This window comes from Haliotis cracherodii, unplaced genomic scaffold (assembly GCF_022045235.1).
Source record: "Haliotis cracherodii isolate W230 unplaced genomic scaffold, xgHalCrac1.p SCAF_20, whole genome shotgun sequence".
NCBI classification, from domain to species: domain Eukaryota; kingdom Metazoa; phylum Mollusca; class Gastropoda; order Lepetellida; family Haliotidae; genus Haliotis; species Haliotis cracherodii.
Window position 1 is genome coordinate 5121167 of NW_027266276.1, and position 20233 is coordinate 5141399.

The 20233-nt window shown below is 43.4% G+C and overlaps 1 protein-coding gene across 1 annotated transcript; it reads right to left on the bottom strand.

Annotated features, from left to right (window-relative positions):
• Positions 1-6005: 6005 nt before the first annotated feature.
• Positions 6006-19349, bottom strand: LOC139470061 (ciliogenesis-associated TTC17-interacting protein-like). Its single transcript, XM_071252351.1, has 10 exons — positions 19217-19349; positions 18036-18133; positions 14894-15138; positions 13808-13894; positions 12548-12608; positions 11791-11894; positions 11159-11283; positions 9911-9987; positions 8797-8885; positions 6006-8394 (listed from the first exon to the last, which is right to left on the bottom strand). Exons 1-10 carry the CDS (start codon positions 19237-19239, stop codon positions 8143-8145), a joined length of 1161 nt encoding a protein of 386 aa, XP_071108452.1. The 5' UTR covers positions 19240-19349; the 3' UTR covers positions 6006-8142.
• Between the last annotated feature and the right edge of the window lie 884 nt (positions 19350-20233).

Here is a 20233-nt window from a genome sequence, read left to right on the forward strand (position 1 = left end):
ATTAGCAGTAACATATTTTCCCAAGTGTCACAACTGCTGTAACATTGTATGTTCCAACTTGATCCGACCCGTGAAGATTACGGGGTAGAATAGATCTTCAACAACCCATGCTTGCTGTAAAAGGTGACTATGCTTGTCGTAAAAGGCGACTAACGGTTCAGGTGGTCAGGCTCGCTGTCTTGGTTGATGCATGTCATCATGCATGTCATTGCGTGGATCGATGCTCATGATATTAATCATTGGATTGTCTGGTCCAGACTCGATTATTTACAGACCGCCGTCATATAGCTGGAATATTGCTGAGTGTGGCTTTAAACAACAAACCAACCAACCAATCCAACTTGATCCATGTTGGTCCTGACTGAGATTACATAGGACTGTGTGTTTGTTGTTTAACGTCACACTCAGCAATATTCCAGCTACATGACCACAGCCTGATAGTAATAGTCTGGACCAGACAATCCAGTGATTGATATTATGAGCAACGATCCAGGTGATCTGGGTACATTGACATGCCATCATCCTGACCATCTGATTGAAGTGGTTGCCTCTTACGACCATCGTAAGTTGCTAAGAACCAACCGTTTGGAATTGTGGTGACCAATGTGTATACAGGTGATTTGTCCAGTTAGAGAGGTGTTGAAGGAGAACTTACATGACAGATGTGAGTGAATGTCATGAATAGTGGGAGTGAGTTGGGTTTAACGCTGCTTTTAACAGTATTCCAGTTACTGTTATATCAGGCGTATCAGCTTAATGTGGGAGGGGAGCCCGAAATGATGCAGGTCTCAGATGTTTACCACTTCGGTGAAACCCATGAGCATGGTATGGTGCTGACAAACCTGGAAACCTAATCGGGGCGAACCAGGATTCGAACCCACAATCATAGGTTTCCGGTGTGCCCAAGGGACACGACTCTGCACAGCGAATCGCGGCGCCTTAGACGACTGGGCCACCCGTGCCTCCGAATGTCATGAATAAGATTCACACCAAAAGATCAGAAACTGTTAAAAAAACAACAGAACTATCACTGAGAAAACATACAATAGATTTTATTTCTGCTCACGAAATATGTTGTGAAAGTAATATGATAAAAGAAAACCCAATCAAATCTGTTATATCTTCATACAAACACAATATACTTGTGTCAGAGTGAGAGTATTTTATTATGATGTTTGTGCCTTAAAACAAAGTTCCAAATATAATTTTAGAATACTGATTCATATCATGTGAAGAAGTCAACCTTGCTCAATGACAACTTTCATTTTGACTTCAATAAAAACTAACACAACAAAACGCCTCATTATTTTTTAGCAAATGATTATGTTTAAAAATAAAGACAGTAGAAATTCAGCAGCACAACCAAACAGATGCAGATGATAGAAGTGGAAGCAGTTCCAGGGGGGGATGGGGGAAAGACATTCATCACTGGAACCAGCACTTCAGTTGGCAGCGTCCAGAACCTCACCATGGTCCAGTGACCTGTCCATTAGGTCTGCCTAATCCAGACTTCAGACAGAAACTGGGGAACTAAGGACCAAATCTTCATGTAACTGATGCTACCTAATCTGGATCCGGATTTCCACATCCCACTCGGTGAGGTGTTCTCATCAAGAATCAATGTGTTTACTATGTCGACTGACGTCCAGAATGGCCTCAGTTCTGAGGTAACATAGATCTTGTGACAGATAAACATATCTATCTGCAATTACTGGGTGTCACGACTGTTGTATATGTTCCTAGATGTAAGACCAGGAGGGACACCAAGGGGCATAACTCTTCCTGTGTCATCTGTACTGCTGTGTGTTGACCCCAGGAGTGGACAGATTCCCCTTCCTGTAATTGATGCTACCTAATCAGACTCTGTGGATGTATCAGCTCCCAGATGTCCCAGATTGACTGGCTGGGAGTAAGTCAAGTGACAGTCGTACAGAGTATTAAATGTCCTTCTATGCAAGCTTCAGTGATTGGCCAAGTATGCAAAAAGCTGGGTTTTGCAGCTAGAATTGAAAACCCACACTTTCACGAGGTCATCCTGACTGAGTCAACATCCTTAAAAAAGTAGGTTTTTAGCAACTTCAGCAATTTCCAGTCTTGCTTGACAACGGTATAAGGATCTTTACCCAAATGTTGCCTTTACAGCATAAAAGAAGTTGTAATCCATTAATTGTGTCTACTTTGTCATCCGTCAACTTCTACATAATGTCCATCAAACAATTCAGCAATTTTGATGGGACTTCCACTTGGTGAGGTACATGCCCCTACTTACTGGGGCTAATGATCCATACCATCTTGTCAGATCTTAGGCTGTCTTCCAGGCTGTGTTGATAAACAACTGGTACAAACTGTGGGAGGGAACTAACATCAAATGTTTAAATACTAGACACTTGAAAATATATTTTTAATAAAATTTACCCCAGATTAATCATTTTCTGAGTAATGAGCTTGTCTGATTCAATCTCAAATATACATCTAACAAAATCAGCAGAACTCGGTAATTAAATAACTCTAAGCAGTATTCAACAAAGCACTGACGATGAAGGAACCTGTACAAAATATGGAGGTGTAAATTTCACAACAAGATGAAATGGACTATATACAAAGGCTTGATTGATGTACAGGTAACACTTGATTGACAGGTTTACAGGTAACACTTGGTTGACAGTGTACAGGTAACACTTGATTAACAGGTGGTTGACAGGTGTACAAGTAACACTTGATTGACAGGTGTACAGGTAACACTTGGTTGACAGTGTACAAGTAACACTTGATTGACAGGTGTACAGGTAACACTTGATTGACAGGTGTACAAGTAACACTTGATTGACAGGTGTACAGGTAACACTTGACTGAGAGGTGGTTGACAGTGTACAGGTAACACTTGATTGACAGGTGTACGGGTAACACTTAATTGATAGGTGTACAGGTAACACTTGACTGAGAGGTGGTTGACAGTGTACAGGTAACACTTGACTGAGAGGTGGTTGACAGTACAGGTAACACTTGATTGACAGGTGTACAGGTAACACTTGATTGACAGGTGTACAGGAAACACTTGACTGAGAGGTGGTTGACAGTGTACAGGTAACACTTGATTGACAGGTGTACAGGTAACACTTGACTGAGAGGTGGTTGACAGTGTACAGGTAACACTTGATTGACAGGTGTACAGGTAACACTTGATTGACAGGTGTACAGGTAACACTTGGTTGACAGTGTACAGGTTACACTTGACTGAGAGGTGGTTGACAGTGTACAGGTAACACTTGATTGACAGGTGTACGGGTAACACTTGGTTGACAGTGTACAGGTTACACTTGACTGAGAGGTGGTTGACAGTGTACAGGTAACACTTGATTGACAGGTGTACAGGTAACACTTGATTGACAGGTGTACAGGTAACACTTGGTTGACAGTGTACAGGTTACACTTGACTGAGAGGTGGTTGACAGTGTACAGGTAACACTTGATTGACAGGTGTACGGGTAACACTTGGTTGACAGTGTACAGGTTACACTTGACTGAGAGGTGGTTGACAGTGTACAGGTAACACTTGATTGACAGGTGTACGGGTAACACTTGGTTGACAGTGTACAGGTTACTCTTGACTGAGAGGTGGTTGACAGTGTACAGGTAACACTTGATTGACAGGTGGTTTACAGGTTGACATCAGCTGTCAAGTTGAAACACTCTGTGTACCATGTATCCTCCCCATACTGAGTCATACTTATTATAAAAGTCTTCAAGGACAGTAACTTGTCACACTACATCCTGGTACTGAGTGTTCCGTTCCCAATCGCTGAGTGCTATCACAGATCTACATGTAGGGGTTGGTTTAAACTGAAAAGGCACTGCCTCAAAATGGCACCTAGTGAAAATGTCACCTTGACCTGGTGAAAACTTAAATACAAACTGAATAACAATTGGTGCTGTTTTCTCAGGCACTTTAAATGCTGTTTTGTCACAGTGCAGTTCAGCCTGATCGCATAGGGTCACACCACAGAGACACACCACAGCGACACACCATGGGGTCACACCATAGGGTCACACCATAGCGACACACCATGGGGTCACACCATAGGGTCACACCACAGTGACACACCATAGGGTCACACCACAGCGACACACCATGGGCTCACACCATAGCGACACACCATGGGCTCACACCATAGGGTCACACCATAGGGTCACACCACAGTGACACACCATAGGGTCACACCACAGCGACACACCATAGGGTCACACCACAGCGACACACCATAGGGTCACACCACAGTGACACACCATAGGGTCACACCACAGCGACACACCATAGGGTCACACCACAGTGACACACCATAGGGTCACACCACAGCGACACACCATAGGGTCACACCACAGCGACACACCATAGGGTCACACCACAGTGACACACCATAGGGTCACACCACAGTGACACACCATAGGGTCACACCACAGCGACACACCATAGGGTCACACCACAGCGACACACCATAGGGTCACACCACAGCGACACACCATGGGGTCACACCACAGCGACACACCATAGGGTCACACCACAGCGACACACCATGGGGTCACACCACAGCGACACACCATGGGGTCACACCACAGCGACACACAATGGGGTCACACCACAGCGACACACCATAGGGTCACACCACAGCGACACACCATACTGTCACACCACAGCGACACACCATGGGGTCACACCACAGCGACACACCATAGGGTCACACCACAGCGACACACCATAGGGTCACACCACAGCGACACACCATACTGTCACACCACAGCGACACACCATGGTGTCACACCACAGCGACACACCATAGGGTCACACCACAGCGACACACCATGGGGTCACCACAGGGTCACACCACAGAGACAAACCATGGGGTCACACCATAGGGTCACACCACAGCAACACACCATGGGTCACACCACAGCGACACACCATGGGGTCACACCCCAGTGACACACCACAGCGACACACCATGGGGTCACACCATAGGGTCACACCATGGGGTCACACCACAGCGACACACCATAGGGTCACACCATGGGGACACACCATAGGGTCACACCACAGTGACACACCATGGTGTCACACCACAGCGACACACCATGGGGTCACATCACAGCGACACACCATGGGGTCACATCACAGCGACACACCATGGGGTCACACCACAGTGACACACCATGGGGTCACACCACAGACACACCACAGCGACACACCATAGGGTCACACCACAGCTACACACCATGGGGTCACCACAGCGACACACCACAGGGTCACACCACAGAGACACACCATGGGGTCACACCACAGCAACACACCATGGGTCACACCACAGCGACACACCATAGGGTCACACCACAGTGACACACCACAGCGACACACCATAGGATCACACCATGGTGTCACACCACAGCAATACACCATGGGGTCACACCACAGTGACACACCATGGGGTCACACCACAGCGACACACCATGGGGTCACACCACAGCGACAAACCATGGGGTCACACCACAGCGACAAACCATGGGGTCACACCACAGTGACACAACATGGGGTCACACCACAGCGACAAACCATGGGGTCACACCACAGCGACACACCATGGGGTCACACCACAGCGACAAACCATGGGGTCACACCACAGCGACAAACCATGGGGTCACACCACAGCGACAAACCATGGGGTCACACCACAGTGACACAACATGGGGTCACACCACAGCGACAAACCATGGGGTCACACCACAGCGACAAACCATGGGGTCACACCACAGCGACAAACCATGGGGTCACACCACAGCGACAAACCATGGGGTCACACCACAGCGACAAACCATGGGGTCACACCACAGCGACACACCATGGGGTCACACCACAGCGACACACCATGGGGTCACACCACAGTGACACAACATGGGGGTCACACCACAGCGACAAACCATGGGGTCACACCACAGCGACACACCATAGTGTCACACACAGAGTCACACACAGGGTCACACACAGTCCTCTCAGCCAGCTTCACATCGCAGTGTGGCCACTGGTGACAACCAATTTCATTGAGAGGAACACATCGTTGACAGAGTTAAGTATATATAAAAAACAGCATCCCCAGGAAAAATATTTACAACAACTGGAATATTCTGACATAATACTGAATGTTAAAACCAAGAATACTGTCCCCCCGTCATGCGATGCCATACTGATACCAGGGTCCAAGAAGCATGAGATTCTAACCATTCATTTGCCATTTAATGGGCTAGTCATCCGCTGTGGCTACTTGTGTGTGCCATAGGCTTTAGTACGAAAGTAGCAGCGTCTTAACAAGGTTGACTGTGTGCTTCCTGAATAGTCCTAACCCATAGACATGAACAAATCAAAGCTTGGATAAAACTGTCATGCTATCATAAGTACTTTCATCGTAATAGAAAGCCTATTGGGGCTGTAACCACGCTGTTGCGATGTGATACATGTCGATTGTCACAATACACACTACAATAAAGGACATCGTGACACCTTGCGGGGAGACGAAGCCTATTGGGGCTGTAACCACATTGTTGCGATGTGATACGTGTCGATTGTCACAATACACACTACAATAAAGGACATCGTGACACCTTGCGGGGAGACGAAGCCTATTGGGGCTGTAACCACATTGTTGCGATGTGATACGTGTCGATTGTCACAATACACACTACAATAAAGGACATCGTGACACCTTGCGGGGAGACGAAGCCTATTGGGGCTGTAACCACATTGTTGCGATGTGATACGTGTCGATTGTCACAATACACACTACAATAAAGGACATCGTGACACCTTGCGGGGAGACGAAGCCTATCATCAGAGGGAATGAACAGAAGACCAACAAAACCCTTTAATACATTTGAAATGACGGCAGTAATTAGTTTACTATTTTTACACAATTTTACATTTCGCTCTTTTTGTATTGTTCTGTATTAATACAGGACATCACTATACTGATGTCATGGCACAGAACCCTCTTATCACCAAGTACAGTGAATCATGGTACTCCTGAGTAATGTAAAAATTGATGTCATCCTTGATTTTCAGTGGTCCATTCATATAATTTCCACAGTTATTTGCCCTTTGTGCCAAGTGGAATCTGTTCCGGCATTAAACCTAGGCTGGTTAATCTCTAGCATTGACATTTATATTTACAGGGTGTTGTCCTTCATAGGCTAGTCACTGTAAACAAAAGCTAGCAGACATTCAACTTTTCTTCCTGAGATACGTCACAGCCGATAAACCAGAAACAATGGGAAAACACCAATTGACGTAGATTCTATAAAGCAGTCCGTGGTTTCACAGTAGCTGTACAAAGTGGTTTGACTTGCACATGAAGCTGGCCTACAGTCATCATCTTGGAAGTCCAGGTGTGAATACTGTTTGTTTGTTTGTTTGTTTGTTTGTTGTTCGATGCCACACTGAGCCATATTCCAGCTATATGACAGCACTTTGTCCATATTTGAGTCTGGACCAGACAATTCTGTGATTAACATCTTGGACATCGATCCATGCAATTGGGATACTATGACATGCATCAAGCAATTCAGTGAGCCTGACCACCCGATTCCATTAGTCGCTTTTTACGACAAGCACAGGTTGCTGAAGACATTCCCATTCTAACTGGGATCTTCACGGGTAGGTGTGAATACTGAAAGATGTCACCATTGCTATGGAAACCTGCAACCGTCACAGCATCAAAATGGCAATTGAGCAATAACAAAAAGTTAAAAGGCATGACACAAGACATCAAGTGAGGCAAGAGAATTACCTGACTATAAAAGTCAAGTTTCCACCCAAGTTAACCCCCTTGCCTCGGGAAGATGGACACAGGACGTGAAGTGGGGAATTAAAACTGTCAAACTGAAGGAACAGACTACATGAACCATCCCGGGGGCAAAACAAGATGAAGCGTGACCTGTCATGATGATGCTCTCAGTCCTGTCCACAAAGCCATCTTAGCGCTAAGACTCCGATCTCCATACCTAAATTCTGACTGCCGACTGTCAGAGTGCTGCAACAGCTTTGTGGAACAAGCCCCAGATCCAAAGTTGCTGTTACATTCCAGGACTTCTAAAACTATTTCATTATCGGGTGGGTGTCCGCAATTTCTCGATGCCAGTATTTGTTCGACTAGCAGGAAAGGGTGTGGATGTACTGGACGCCATGTATGGAGACGATGATGGCATTGTGTTGGAGAAGGCAGCAAAGTACTCCGCTGCAAATGATAACACATCGTCTGGTTTCCGTAGCAACAAGAACTGCAGAAAATCAGCAAGTAGCGCCTTCAACTCTGGGTGATGCCTCATGTAAACAGCATGGTCTCCCTTCAACTCCTCCTGAAAAACATCATCATCATCATCATCATCATCATCATCTGTAATATATACATAGACATATACAAGGTAACAGACACTGGTCCTCATTCTTCCCAGGTAATTTTCTCAATGTGGGTTTACGGGGAACCTCCCAAGAGAATTATTTTCTCAAAATGGGTTCGGTGCTTTACATAGAATTCGGCTTTCACCAGCTCAAAGTCTTTGTAAAAAAATCCCTTCAAATCTTCAACCTGTGGTTCAACATTTCCGATAGTAAACTGGCCTTGCAGTAATACAATGGCACCATATAATTAAAGATCAGTTTGGTCCCGAATCGATTATTTACAGGTCACCTTCACATAGCTGGAATAATGGAGTGTAGCTTGAATCAACAACAAACACACACAACTGCTGGACACAAACCTTTCTGTCTAAAAATCTGGAATACAGCTGCATGTCTTCCTCCCAGTTGAGTTGCTGCTTCTCGAATGTTGGTTTTGGAGGCTCCTCATCTGTAGAACCAGACAAATATACTTATCTCACCTTGCATGTAAAACACTCAAATGTTATTGGTCATTGATGTTTTCAAAACTTTCCATGTTCCCCACAGTGTACGGTGGAAGAACTATAACCTGGTGTCATGGCAACAGTCAATTTGCTATTCTCGGTCCACCTCTGCAATTCCATAATTCCCCAATTCAAGCTCCTTACAGCAGAACGGCATCACATGATGTATTTTTACCCTGACTTAAGCTATACCAGAGGCACAGGGTCTCAATAAACAAATTTGGGACTCATCACCATCTCTGTTTGTTTTCAAACTTTGGTAAATGATCAACATGGCAGTAAAGTAAATTTTATCAGAGCTCCAGAAAAGCTTTTGGTGTTGTGGGTATTTTACCCATGCATTTTAAAATCATTGGGTATCAGTAATTCTATCTGGGTATTCAAATTTCTGTTACCCACTAGTTTTTACACATGTGGGTATTTAAGTTAAATATTTAAAAACACTATTCATCTAGTCCCTGCAAACTGGTGTTGTGTGGGTTCGAGAGCTTTATAGGACTCAAAAATACCACGATACTTCCACAAGAAAGTGTGATGGCAAATGATCATGATGTAACTGTCATCGTGGAGTTTGGCAAGGTTGACGGAATGCCCGTTTATAATTTCAAAATAAGTTGCAGATTTGCTAATCGAATACGCAGAATTACTTCACAGTATTTTGATGATACGCACAAGTTTTATTTTTGTAGCATATCTGTAATGTTCGTTGCGTATTTGATACGCTTGGATTTTATTTTACTGCATATTTCTGCATTTCTGATGCGTATTTTACGCAGATACACAGCTTGTCTGGAACTCTGTTCTCTCGACTTGGGTACACAGAAGGTACATCAAACCATATTCCCCGAGGGACAAGCCTTCGACTTATAGTATGTCATGATCTAATGTCCATGTGAGTTACAGGAGTTCCTTCCTACTGTACCCAGTAGTCCACGGAATGTCCAGAGAATGTCACACAGCTGCTTCCTACCTCTCTCTATGGCAGCAGGTATCTCAGCTAGTTTCATCGTGACCGGTGACCCCACTTGCACTCGATTCGTCAAGTGACTGAAAAGAGAAACGTGTTCATCATCAACAAACTTCCACAATGACCTGGAACTTCAGATCCATATCATACACCTCTACCAATTCCAGGAACCTTAGACAACTGTGCCACGTGTGCCCCTGGGATCAGCTGTTTAGGGACAGTACGTCAACGGTTCTGTTTGTTCTTAATATCATGCATGAAATCATTTCCATGTGTGATGTCACATGCCTGATTCAATTCTCAAACAATATTGATCCACACAGCCTGCATCCACGGTGTGGTCACCGGAGCAAAACATTCAGTTGCTGAATAAAACGAGCAGAGCCAAAAAAGCTCGTGGTTATCAGGGTTGTTTGCAAACAAAGCAATAGATCGGTCGACGTCCTGTCCCTTTAAGACTATCAAACTCACTGTGCCCCTAGTATTAACTGTTAAGACTATCAGACTCACTGTGCCCATGGTATCAACTGTTAAGACTATCGTGCCCCTGTGCCCCTAGAATCAACAGGAAGACTATCGTACTCCTGTGCCCCTAGTATCAACAGTAAGACTATCGTGCCCCTGTGCCCCTCGTATCAACAATTAAGATTATTGTTCCCCTGGTATCAACTGTTAAGACTATCGTGCCCCTGTGCCCCTAGTATCAACAGGAAGACTATCGTACTCTTGTGCCCCTAGTATCAACTGTTAAGATTATCGTGCCCCTGTGCCCCTAGTATCAACTGTTAAGACTATCAAGCCCCCGTGTCCCTAGTATCAACAGTTAAAACTGTCGTGCCCCTGTGCCTCTAGTATCAACTGTCAGACTATCGTGCCCCTTGTATCAACAGTAAGACTATCGTGCCCCTCGTATCAACAGTAAGATTATCGTGCCCCTAGTATCAACAGTAAGACTATCGTGCCCCTGGTATCAACAGTAATACTATCGTGCCACAGTGCCCCTCGTATCAACAGTAAGACTATCATGCCCCTCGTATCAACAGTAAGACTATCGTGCCCCTAGTATCAACAGTAAGACTATCGTGCCCCTGGTATCAACAGTAATACTATCGTGCCCCTGTGCCCCTAGTATCAACAGTAAGACTATCGTGACTCTCGTATCAACAGTAAGACTATCGTGCCCCTAGTATGAACAGTAAGACTATCGTGCCCCTGTGCCCCTGGTATCACCTCTAAGACTATCAAGCTCACCAGTCTCCTGAAAAGTATGACTGCCATGTTGTGGGTAGATCTGTCGTGGAGATGATGGTTCTCTCTATTCCAAACACTCTCATATCCAGACCCTCCACATTCTGGGATCTCTCCTCCAGGTGTTTCTACAACAGAAGCAGGAATGAGTGTTGTCAATAGTGTTGTTGTTTGTAATGTTGTTGTCTGCCGTGTTACTGTAGTGGGTCACACTTCAAAACACACACACAGTAAGGAAATGAAGTACATGAAACTTTGTGAGTGATGAAGGGACAGGAAGTGGATCCCTGAGTGAGTGAGTTTGGTTTACCACCGCTTTTAGCAATATTCCAGCAATATCACGGCAGGGGACTTCATGAGCTTCACACATTGTACCCATGTTGGGAATTAAACTCGGGTCTTCAGCGTGAGGAGTGAACGCTTTAACCACGAGACTTATAGCTCCCTGAAATGTTGTGAGTGATGAATGGCAGGAAGTAGCTCCCTTAAATGTTGTTACAAAAAATAAACAAGTTTTCCATTTATAGTTTCATGTCATTAACAAGCATAAGCTGACCTTACTAGACCAGAACCAAGTTTACCTGACTTGGGCTACAAAGAGTAAGAATAAGCCTGAGATTGAGAACAGTACTCACATACACCGCCACGCTCAGGTTGGCATCCGAGTCAAAGGACAGCAGCTGCATATCATCAGGGAGAGTCTTCTCTATCAGCAGCCGGTGGAGCAGCAGGTTGGACCCTGCAATGTCAACAGTGAGTGAGTGCGTGAGTGAGTGAGTGAGTGAGTGAGTGAGTGAGTGAGTGAGTGAGTGAGTGAGTGAGTGAGTGAGTGAGTGAGCAAGGTGGGTAGGTGAGTGTAGGGGTGGGTGGGGGTGCGTGCATGTGTTGGTGGATGGCCGGGGAGCGACTTCATGTTACCCATTTGCCAGCTACAGCTGCATCACAAGCTGGGACAAGCAACCATAGGCATGTGCTTTTAGTGAGTGAGTTTGGTTAAATGCCACTTTCAACAATAATGTCAGTTTGACGTCGGAGAAAAGCCCGAAGTGATGCAGGTCTGAGACATTTACCACTACACACGAGTACTGGCAAAACTTGTTTCAGTGTTCGAGCAGCTGTGAACAAACTTAGCTCAAATGTTGATGAAACTGTAAACAGTTACTAGGCAATTATATAGGCATTTCTATATCACCTTCCATGTAAAACAGCATCTGTAATATACACAAGAAAATATGGACTGTCAAATAGATCGTTTTGGTCTTCATTAGGGGCAGTTTTGAAGATTACTTAGATTGGTCTATAAGTTGGTCAGGGGGCACTTATTGGAAACTGGAAATTAATAAGGTGAATACGGTAACCAGTACCCATGTCTCACCATCATGGGGGTCTTACCTTCAGAAATAAAGCCCTGCATTGCATCCAGCGGGATTGTTTTGGCCGTTCTTTGAACATCCTGTAAAAGTTACATTTTCCACATGTTAATGTTGAACAACCAACATCCACAACCTACATTCAATGACTGCTCCAGGCATGTCTGACCCGCAGGTCTTGTTGAAGAATAGACGAGTTAATTCTTCTTAACATTGCAGTCAGTAATACATCACACCATGATGACCGACCAAAGGAATGACTGACAAGAAGTCGACATTAGCCAATCAGAAAGCAGCTTTCCCGTGATTTACAGCACTAGTTTCAAACTGGCAACTACGTTTTGAAACATATTTTGACAAATTCTTGACATTCTGGAATGGCTTATAGATGGCCTAGATTGTATGGATTCAGTCATAAAGCCTGTATCTGTCATTCGGAATACCCCACATTAAATTTTAGAAGGTTCCATGATTAGAAAACACATTTAGACTGTCATGTTCATGATCTGGTAGGCGACGCTCTGATTGGCCGGATGAAAGGTTGTTCTGATGTGACCCGTAATGGGATGTCCTCAGATCTTTGTTTAGCGGTAGCGAGAACTAAGTATACTAAGACACAGTATACTGAGCCGACCAGTCCTTGTCTAATCCCCATCATGTACAATCTTTGAACGTATTTTGGCATAACGCGGACAGAATTCGAACAGCTGATCTTTTGCTCTCTGGCCGGATGCTCTATCAACTCCACATGCAGGTGGTCCCTATGACTCAATGATGATTTCATTTTTAAGAATATATAATATTTTGTTTGTATCCTGATAGTTAATATCACAACATTATTTATCTGTAATAAATGTTACATTTGGGATAACACTTTCTTTGTAAAGTATAGATTCTCGTACTTTTTTTTTTGATTAGGTGCCCAACTCTTCTAGCATGTCTAGTGTGGGTTCTGTACTTTACAAAGAAAGTGTTGTCCCAAACATAACATTTGTTACATTTGACCACTTTCTAAATGGCATTGTGAGTTCATTATTTATCTGGATTGGATACTTTTTGCCATACTGTTTCACCCCAGCTGGACAAACACTTTAAACAGTCATCAGTTGTAAGTGTTAGAAATTGGCACTAGTACTGTAGTCCTTGCCAAACTGCCCAATAGCTGAGTATTATAAGCACTAATTGACATTTGCCATTTTTAAGGTTTTTGCCATGTTACCATTATAAGGACTAGTGGACGAAAAAGATTAGTTTCGATTGCTGGTTGTAAACAGCGACTTACCTCCCCCTGTGTGATGACTCGATTCACAACATATCCGTCTTCCTGACGGACAATGAATGTCTTTCTGTCTAATGGACAATTTTCCAGCTGAAAGATAAGACATACAGTACATGTGACCAGACCAAGACACAAGGCTCTAACCCTTGTATGTATTTCCTCTCCATATCATGGTTCTTGCTGGACAATCAATTATTGTTCTTAAAATAGGATTTCCTTTATTTCGTAGTTTTCTACCATTTTTGTGAAATTTCAGGTGAAGAAAGAAAAAGTGACACATTTGTTTTGAAGTTCTTCAAGAACTTCACTGGCAGCGTTAGAAATTGGCACTAGTCCTGTAGTCCTTACCAAACTGCCCAATAGTAAAGGTATCCTAAGGACTATGTTATCATCATAAGGACTAGTGGACAAAAACCGTTAGTTTCTACCCCAGAGAAGTAAACTGAAAATGATTCTGTGTTGCATTGCTGCACCCTAGTTTGTAACTCAGTTTGTACACATTCTGTCGAGTCAGCTCTTTTACAAAGTCTAGCCTTATTGGATAATGGCACTGACTTATTGAGGAAGCAAAAGGGCCAAATCAGAAATTAGTAAACCTCTTTTCATCATCAGACTTGCAGCTCCGTATCTGTCAAAAGTAGGCAGTCAATGCATTGAGGAGTAATGCAGGGTAAGTTAAAAATTATTGGTCTTGTCCACATGGGTCAGTGGAAAAAAAATATTGCAATCGTTCTTTCCACTTTTTAAAGAAAAGAAGCAGAGTATTACAAAATAGAGCCACCAAATGCCAACTGAATAATGAAGAAATGATGGCCTTGTTTATAATCACACCAGAGTTTAGGGAGCAGATTTATGAGTCACCACAGCTGAGATCATTTATACAAAGTGTCAGGTCTATAGCACTTGCAGTTTCAGGGGAGGTGTCAAAACAGTCAATGTAAAGACTTGACCTTCAGTGTAGTGAGATGAAATTGGTTTAGCTTTTGCCAACCCTATCAGCCCAACTTCCACAGAGAACCCTTCAATACTTCTGTAAAGCCTGTGTTACTGACATATTACTGGTTTCAAAGTCCCATCACCTACGCCTACCTTGACGTATTCGTGATGCTGCTGTTCGATGGTTTCAAGCTGCTTGGTGACGTAGCATGTGATGGAGGTACCACAAGGCACGCCATCAATGGCCCCGTGACTGTTGGCGTGTATCAAGAACAGTTCGTGGGACTTGTACTTGGTGGGCTCGACTGTCACTGTGAACTCTCCCAGCTCCTTCCCCGTGTCCGACACTGTGACTAGGTTGTCATCAAACAGCAGGTACTTGAAGTCGGTTTCCCCATCTGGCATGAACAGAAACCACATCATCATGATCATACAGTCGTCCCTCGCTATTGCGCTAGCATTTCCTCGATATTACACCTTTAAACATACCACTAGCATTATAGCAAGCGGAAACACACGGCTCCCAAAATGTACTTACGTTTTTAAATAAACTCAAGTTTTACATTGACATGATGTTTTTCACACACACACACACACACACACACACACCACACCACACCACACCACACCACACCACACCACACCACACCACACCACACCACACCACACCACACCACACCACACCACACCACACCACACCGAGAAAAGCCATGTTTTGATATTTTGCCCTTGCAAACCCACATGGCTAGGGCGTAAAGGGCATGAAATATAGAGGGGAGAAAGACATAGAGATGCACATACATCATTTCTAAATATACATAGGCAAGGGAGTTAAGTTAACTGACTTTAAAATTTTAAGTCCAGTTTCCACCCTTGCCGAACTAGGCTGGAATTTCTGGGCTTGATCGTAGAGCCATCAGTGGCTATTACGAGTTATGTCCCTTCTATATCCACCCAACTGACCAATCAGATTCCACCTCTAATACCACTTGCATTTGCTTCAAGCAAAATAAAATAGCGGCGCCCAGTCAAGACAATCACATCGATAATAAAGCTCTTTATTATCACAAACAGGTTTTACCTTGCAAAGTGCATCATATCACTTAAGCACCTTGATTAAAAACATGAAAAGATTTAGAAAACATGTTATGATGCCCAATTGACACATGCTCTGCAAATCCTGGAATCGAACGAATTTGGCATGGTAGAACTTTGCCATGTTGTTTATGAACCCGATGTCGATATCATTACGGGATTTTGATTGTATTATGTATAGATTCGTTAGTCCAGCCAAAATATAACTCCATAATTCCAGCCTAGTTCTTCAAGGGTGGAAAGTGGACTTTTAAAGTCAGTTAACTCCCTTGCTTTGGGAAGTTGCTAGAATGTAGATACGAGGGGCGTTCAATAAGTTTTACAACTTCAATATAAGACCAAATCGCAGAATATCTTTTGCACTTTTATTTTTCAATATAATCTCCATTCACCTCAATACACTTATTCCATTTGTACTTCAAGCTTTTAATACCACTTTCATAGAAATCCGCAGATTGGCCCTCTAACCACGCCTCTGTGGCAGCCTTTATGTCCTCGTCATCCTGGAAGCGTCTTCCACGTAGGGCAGATTTCATTTGTGGGAACAGGAAATAGTTACTGGGGGCTAAGTCTGGGCTGTAGGGTGGGTGATTTAACTGTTCGAATCCACATTCACATATGGCGGCATGTTCGATTCTCAACTTGTGAACCGGAGCGTTGTCATGCAAAAGTAGAATACCACGTGTTACCATCCCACGGCGTTTCTGGCGAATAGATTTTCGCAATTCTTTCATTACATTAGCACAGTACTGTCCATTGATTGTAGTTTTTGGTGGCATGTAATCAATCAGTAATATGCCTCTTGCATCCCAAAATATGGCGGCCATTGCCTTGCCAGCCGATGGTCGGGTGTGAAACTTCCTCGGATGTGGAGAATTGGGGTGCTTCCATTGCATGGATTCCACTTAAGTTTCTGGGTCCCTATGGTGGATCCATGTTTCATAACCTGTCACTAGACGAGAAAGAAATCCGGCTTCATCATCAGTAAAGAGATCCAGGAGGGCTCGACAACTTTCAGTTCTCTGATGGCGATCTTGAGCTCTGAGGTTTCTAGGTACCCATCTTGCAGGTACCTTGGACATACCAAGATGCTCATGAATAATGGTTACAACAGTAACAACCGATATTTGGAATTCCCTATAAACTTCAGATACTTTCACTCGTCGGTATGACAAAATTCTTCTTTCTATAGCAGCAATGGTTTCCAGTTGGGTGCCATCTTAAGGTCTGCCTGACCTTGGGTCATCATCTATGGACTCCCTACCCCTTTTAAACTGTAGAGACCAATGGCAAACTGTGGAATGGTCAGGAACATCCTTACCCATCACTCTACACATGAGATCATGGATTTCTTTTGCTTTGTATCCCTCCTTGGAAAGGAGCTTTATTACAACGCGTTGTTCATGTTTGAGAGAATCTATGATTGTGACTACCCTTAGGTGAATGAAGCCATCACATCTAACTTATTGTTGTGTCTGGAACTTGTTATGACATGCGTCAACCTCATGTTATGACTAGTGTCACACCTGCCACAAGTTGACATTGTTTGTGTAAACACAAATGCCCAAGTTGCAAAAAAACGAAGGTTGCAATTTCATTGACATAAGATCTTAGTTCTCGCTACCACTAAAAAAAGATCTGAGGACAACCCATTACGGGTCACGTCAGACTGACCTTTTGCAACTTTTGCCTGACCTATGGGATGATTGACAAGAATTCAACAATTAGCTAACCAGAAGGCAGCTTTTTTGAGTTTAAGGTTACAAATTCAAACTGGCTACTACGCTTTGAAACATACTTTGACAAATGCTCGCTTAAAATTTTTAAAACAGAACAAACAAACCTTATGTATTCAGTCATAAAGCCTGTAACTGTCGGTCAGAATACCCTGTGTTAAATCTTTCAAGGTTGCATGATCAGAAATCACATTCCGACTGTCACTTTATTGATGTGGTCGTTCCAACGAGACCGTAATTGGATGTCCTCAGATCTATGTGTAGCGGTAGCGAAAACCAAGGTCTGATTTTAATGAGATTGGATCGGTTGTCACCGTGTATCACCTGACTGTGTGTTAGTGTACTCCACAGTATGGACTGCTGGTGTTATCAAGACGAACGACTTATGAGCCTGCTGTTAGGCCATAAAGGTAACTCAAATCTGATGTTTGTTATTTTCCCTACTTCATGCAACAGTAACATACCGATGCTTTGCAGAAATTCAAGTCCATTAGCACTTGCTTTTGGCACCACTCCTGCATCCACTGAATTTGAAACATCCGACACCACACCACTTGGGGTACTGTAACAGAGACGAATAAATACAGACACTGAAACATCAATCAAGAACTAGCTGAAGATGTCACTTGAAGTCATACACCCTCTTTCTTGTCCTTCCAAACAAAACCTAGCTTGTCTGAAAGCAATTCCTCTACTTACTACCGTTAGGTGTTTATGGGGAATTGGCATCTTTATAATCACATCTGTGTAAAATATTAGAGGAAATATGACCTTGTATGGAGATCTGACTATAATAGGATTGCAGTCTATTCAGTGTTTACTGCTCAACAGATGATATGACATTTTTCTGGATACAAATATTTTGATAATTAATCCGGCAAAGGCTTCTGTTGTTACTAAGAAAACGTGAGGCATATTGACTCAGTTACCTAATAATCAGAGACTATGGTAGAAGTGTGATCTGAGTTTCTATAAAAGAACAAAACATGACTGACCACTTTTGGCAACTGATTATTGATGCGTAATACTTAATATACTGCCATGAAGCCTGCAGATGGAGATATTTGTTTGTTTGTTGTTTTATGGCGCACTTGGCAATATTCCAGCTACATGACAGTCTGTAAATAATCAAGTCTGGACAAACAATTCAGTGACTGATACCATGAGCATCGATCAAAGCAAGATCTGGTGATAATATACATGGCACTTGCACATGGTGATAATATAGATATGGTAAAGACATTAATGTTTATGGATCTATCAGCACAGTGAGGGTAGGAGGGCATATCATGACATAAATTTCCAGATCCATATTATGTAAAAATCGATACATATACCGATATATGGTCTCTGTCAACACTGATACAGTGGTGTTATTGGAAACAATTGGCAATAGGATTACATGATCAAATTACGTTCAAAGTACGTTCTTCTATACCACGAAATAAATAGGACAAAAATCAAAATCTACTGGAACTTTTGAATGACAATAAGCCAGTGTCCTAGAAACTAAACCTATCTGAAACCCTGTGACACTGTCATTGTTATTCAATGACATCTACGCCACTGAATACTTACAGCAGCTTTCCGAACATCCATATGTCAAACAAACGTCACTCAAAATCATTCAGAGAAAATCAGTTACCTGTTGACTGTATCGGCGCTCATTGTTTACTTTTAAATGCAGACAACGCACATTGACAGACGGCAACAAAGAAAACAATCGTCGCAAAATAAAGGAATATTTGACAGAACAACTTCACGTCAAAGCACTCAACATGGCCGTCGTCACTATGGAAATCTGAACTTCCGTCATACAAAGGGAGGTAATAGAGCGAGGGTCTTTGGAGAACCGCTAAAGAAACGCCCCTGTATGTTTTTTAAAAGGTTATTTTCAATGCTTTTTAACTGAAATTTGTTTTAATTTCCATTATGCAAGAATATTTATCAGTCAGTCAGTCAGTCATCCATTCTTTCCATGCGCCACCTATAATATCGGGGCGGTGGAGTAGCCTGGTGGTAAAAGCGTTCGCTCGTCACGCCGAAGACCCGGGTTCGATTCCCGACATGGGTAAACTGTGTGAAGCCCATTTCTGGTGTCCCCGACCGTGATATTGGTGGAATATTGCTAAAAGCGGCGTAAAACCATAATCACTCACCTATATTATAAGCTTTTCTATATGCCACTAACAGGGTGATATGAGTTACAACCAGGGTAATATCAGTTTTCGACTTTGCCATTGCCAGGATAATATCAGTTTTTCTATCTGCCTGTACAAAATAACCTAAGTCTTTCTTTAGGCCACAGCCGGGAAATATCATTTTTATTCTATATGCCACTACCAGGATATTATCAATGTTCAATACCTCGATCCTTACCCCAGTAAGTGCATATCGATAAACTGATATTAAACGAGGAACTGACGATAACCCGCTACTGGTCGACATGGTCTCTGAGTAGTTTCCTGAGACACGTTGTTTTCTTTGTTGTGTTCAGCCGCTGCCAACAAGTCCAATAAAAACAAGGCGGTCTGACAGTGTATTGAATATGCATGGACCAGGCAGGCTAGTTGTTGGTAGATCAACACAATCTGACGTCACAGAGCCTGACCACCCGATTCGCTTTTTCGTTGGCTGTTTTACAAGCATGGGGTACATCTTG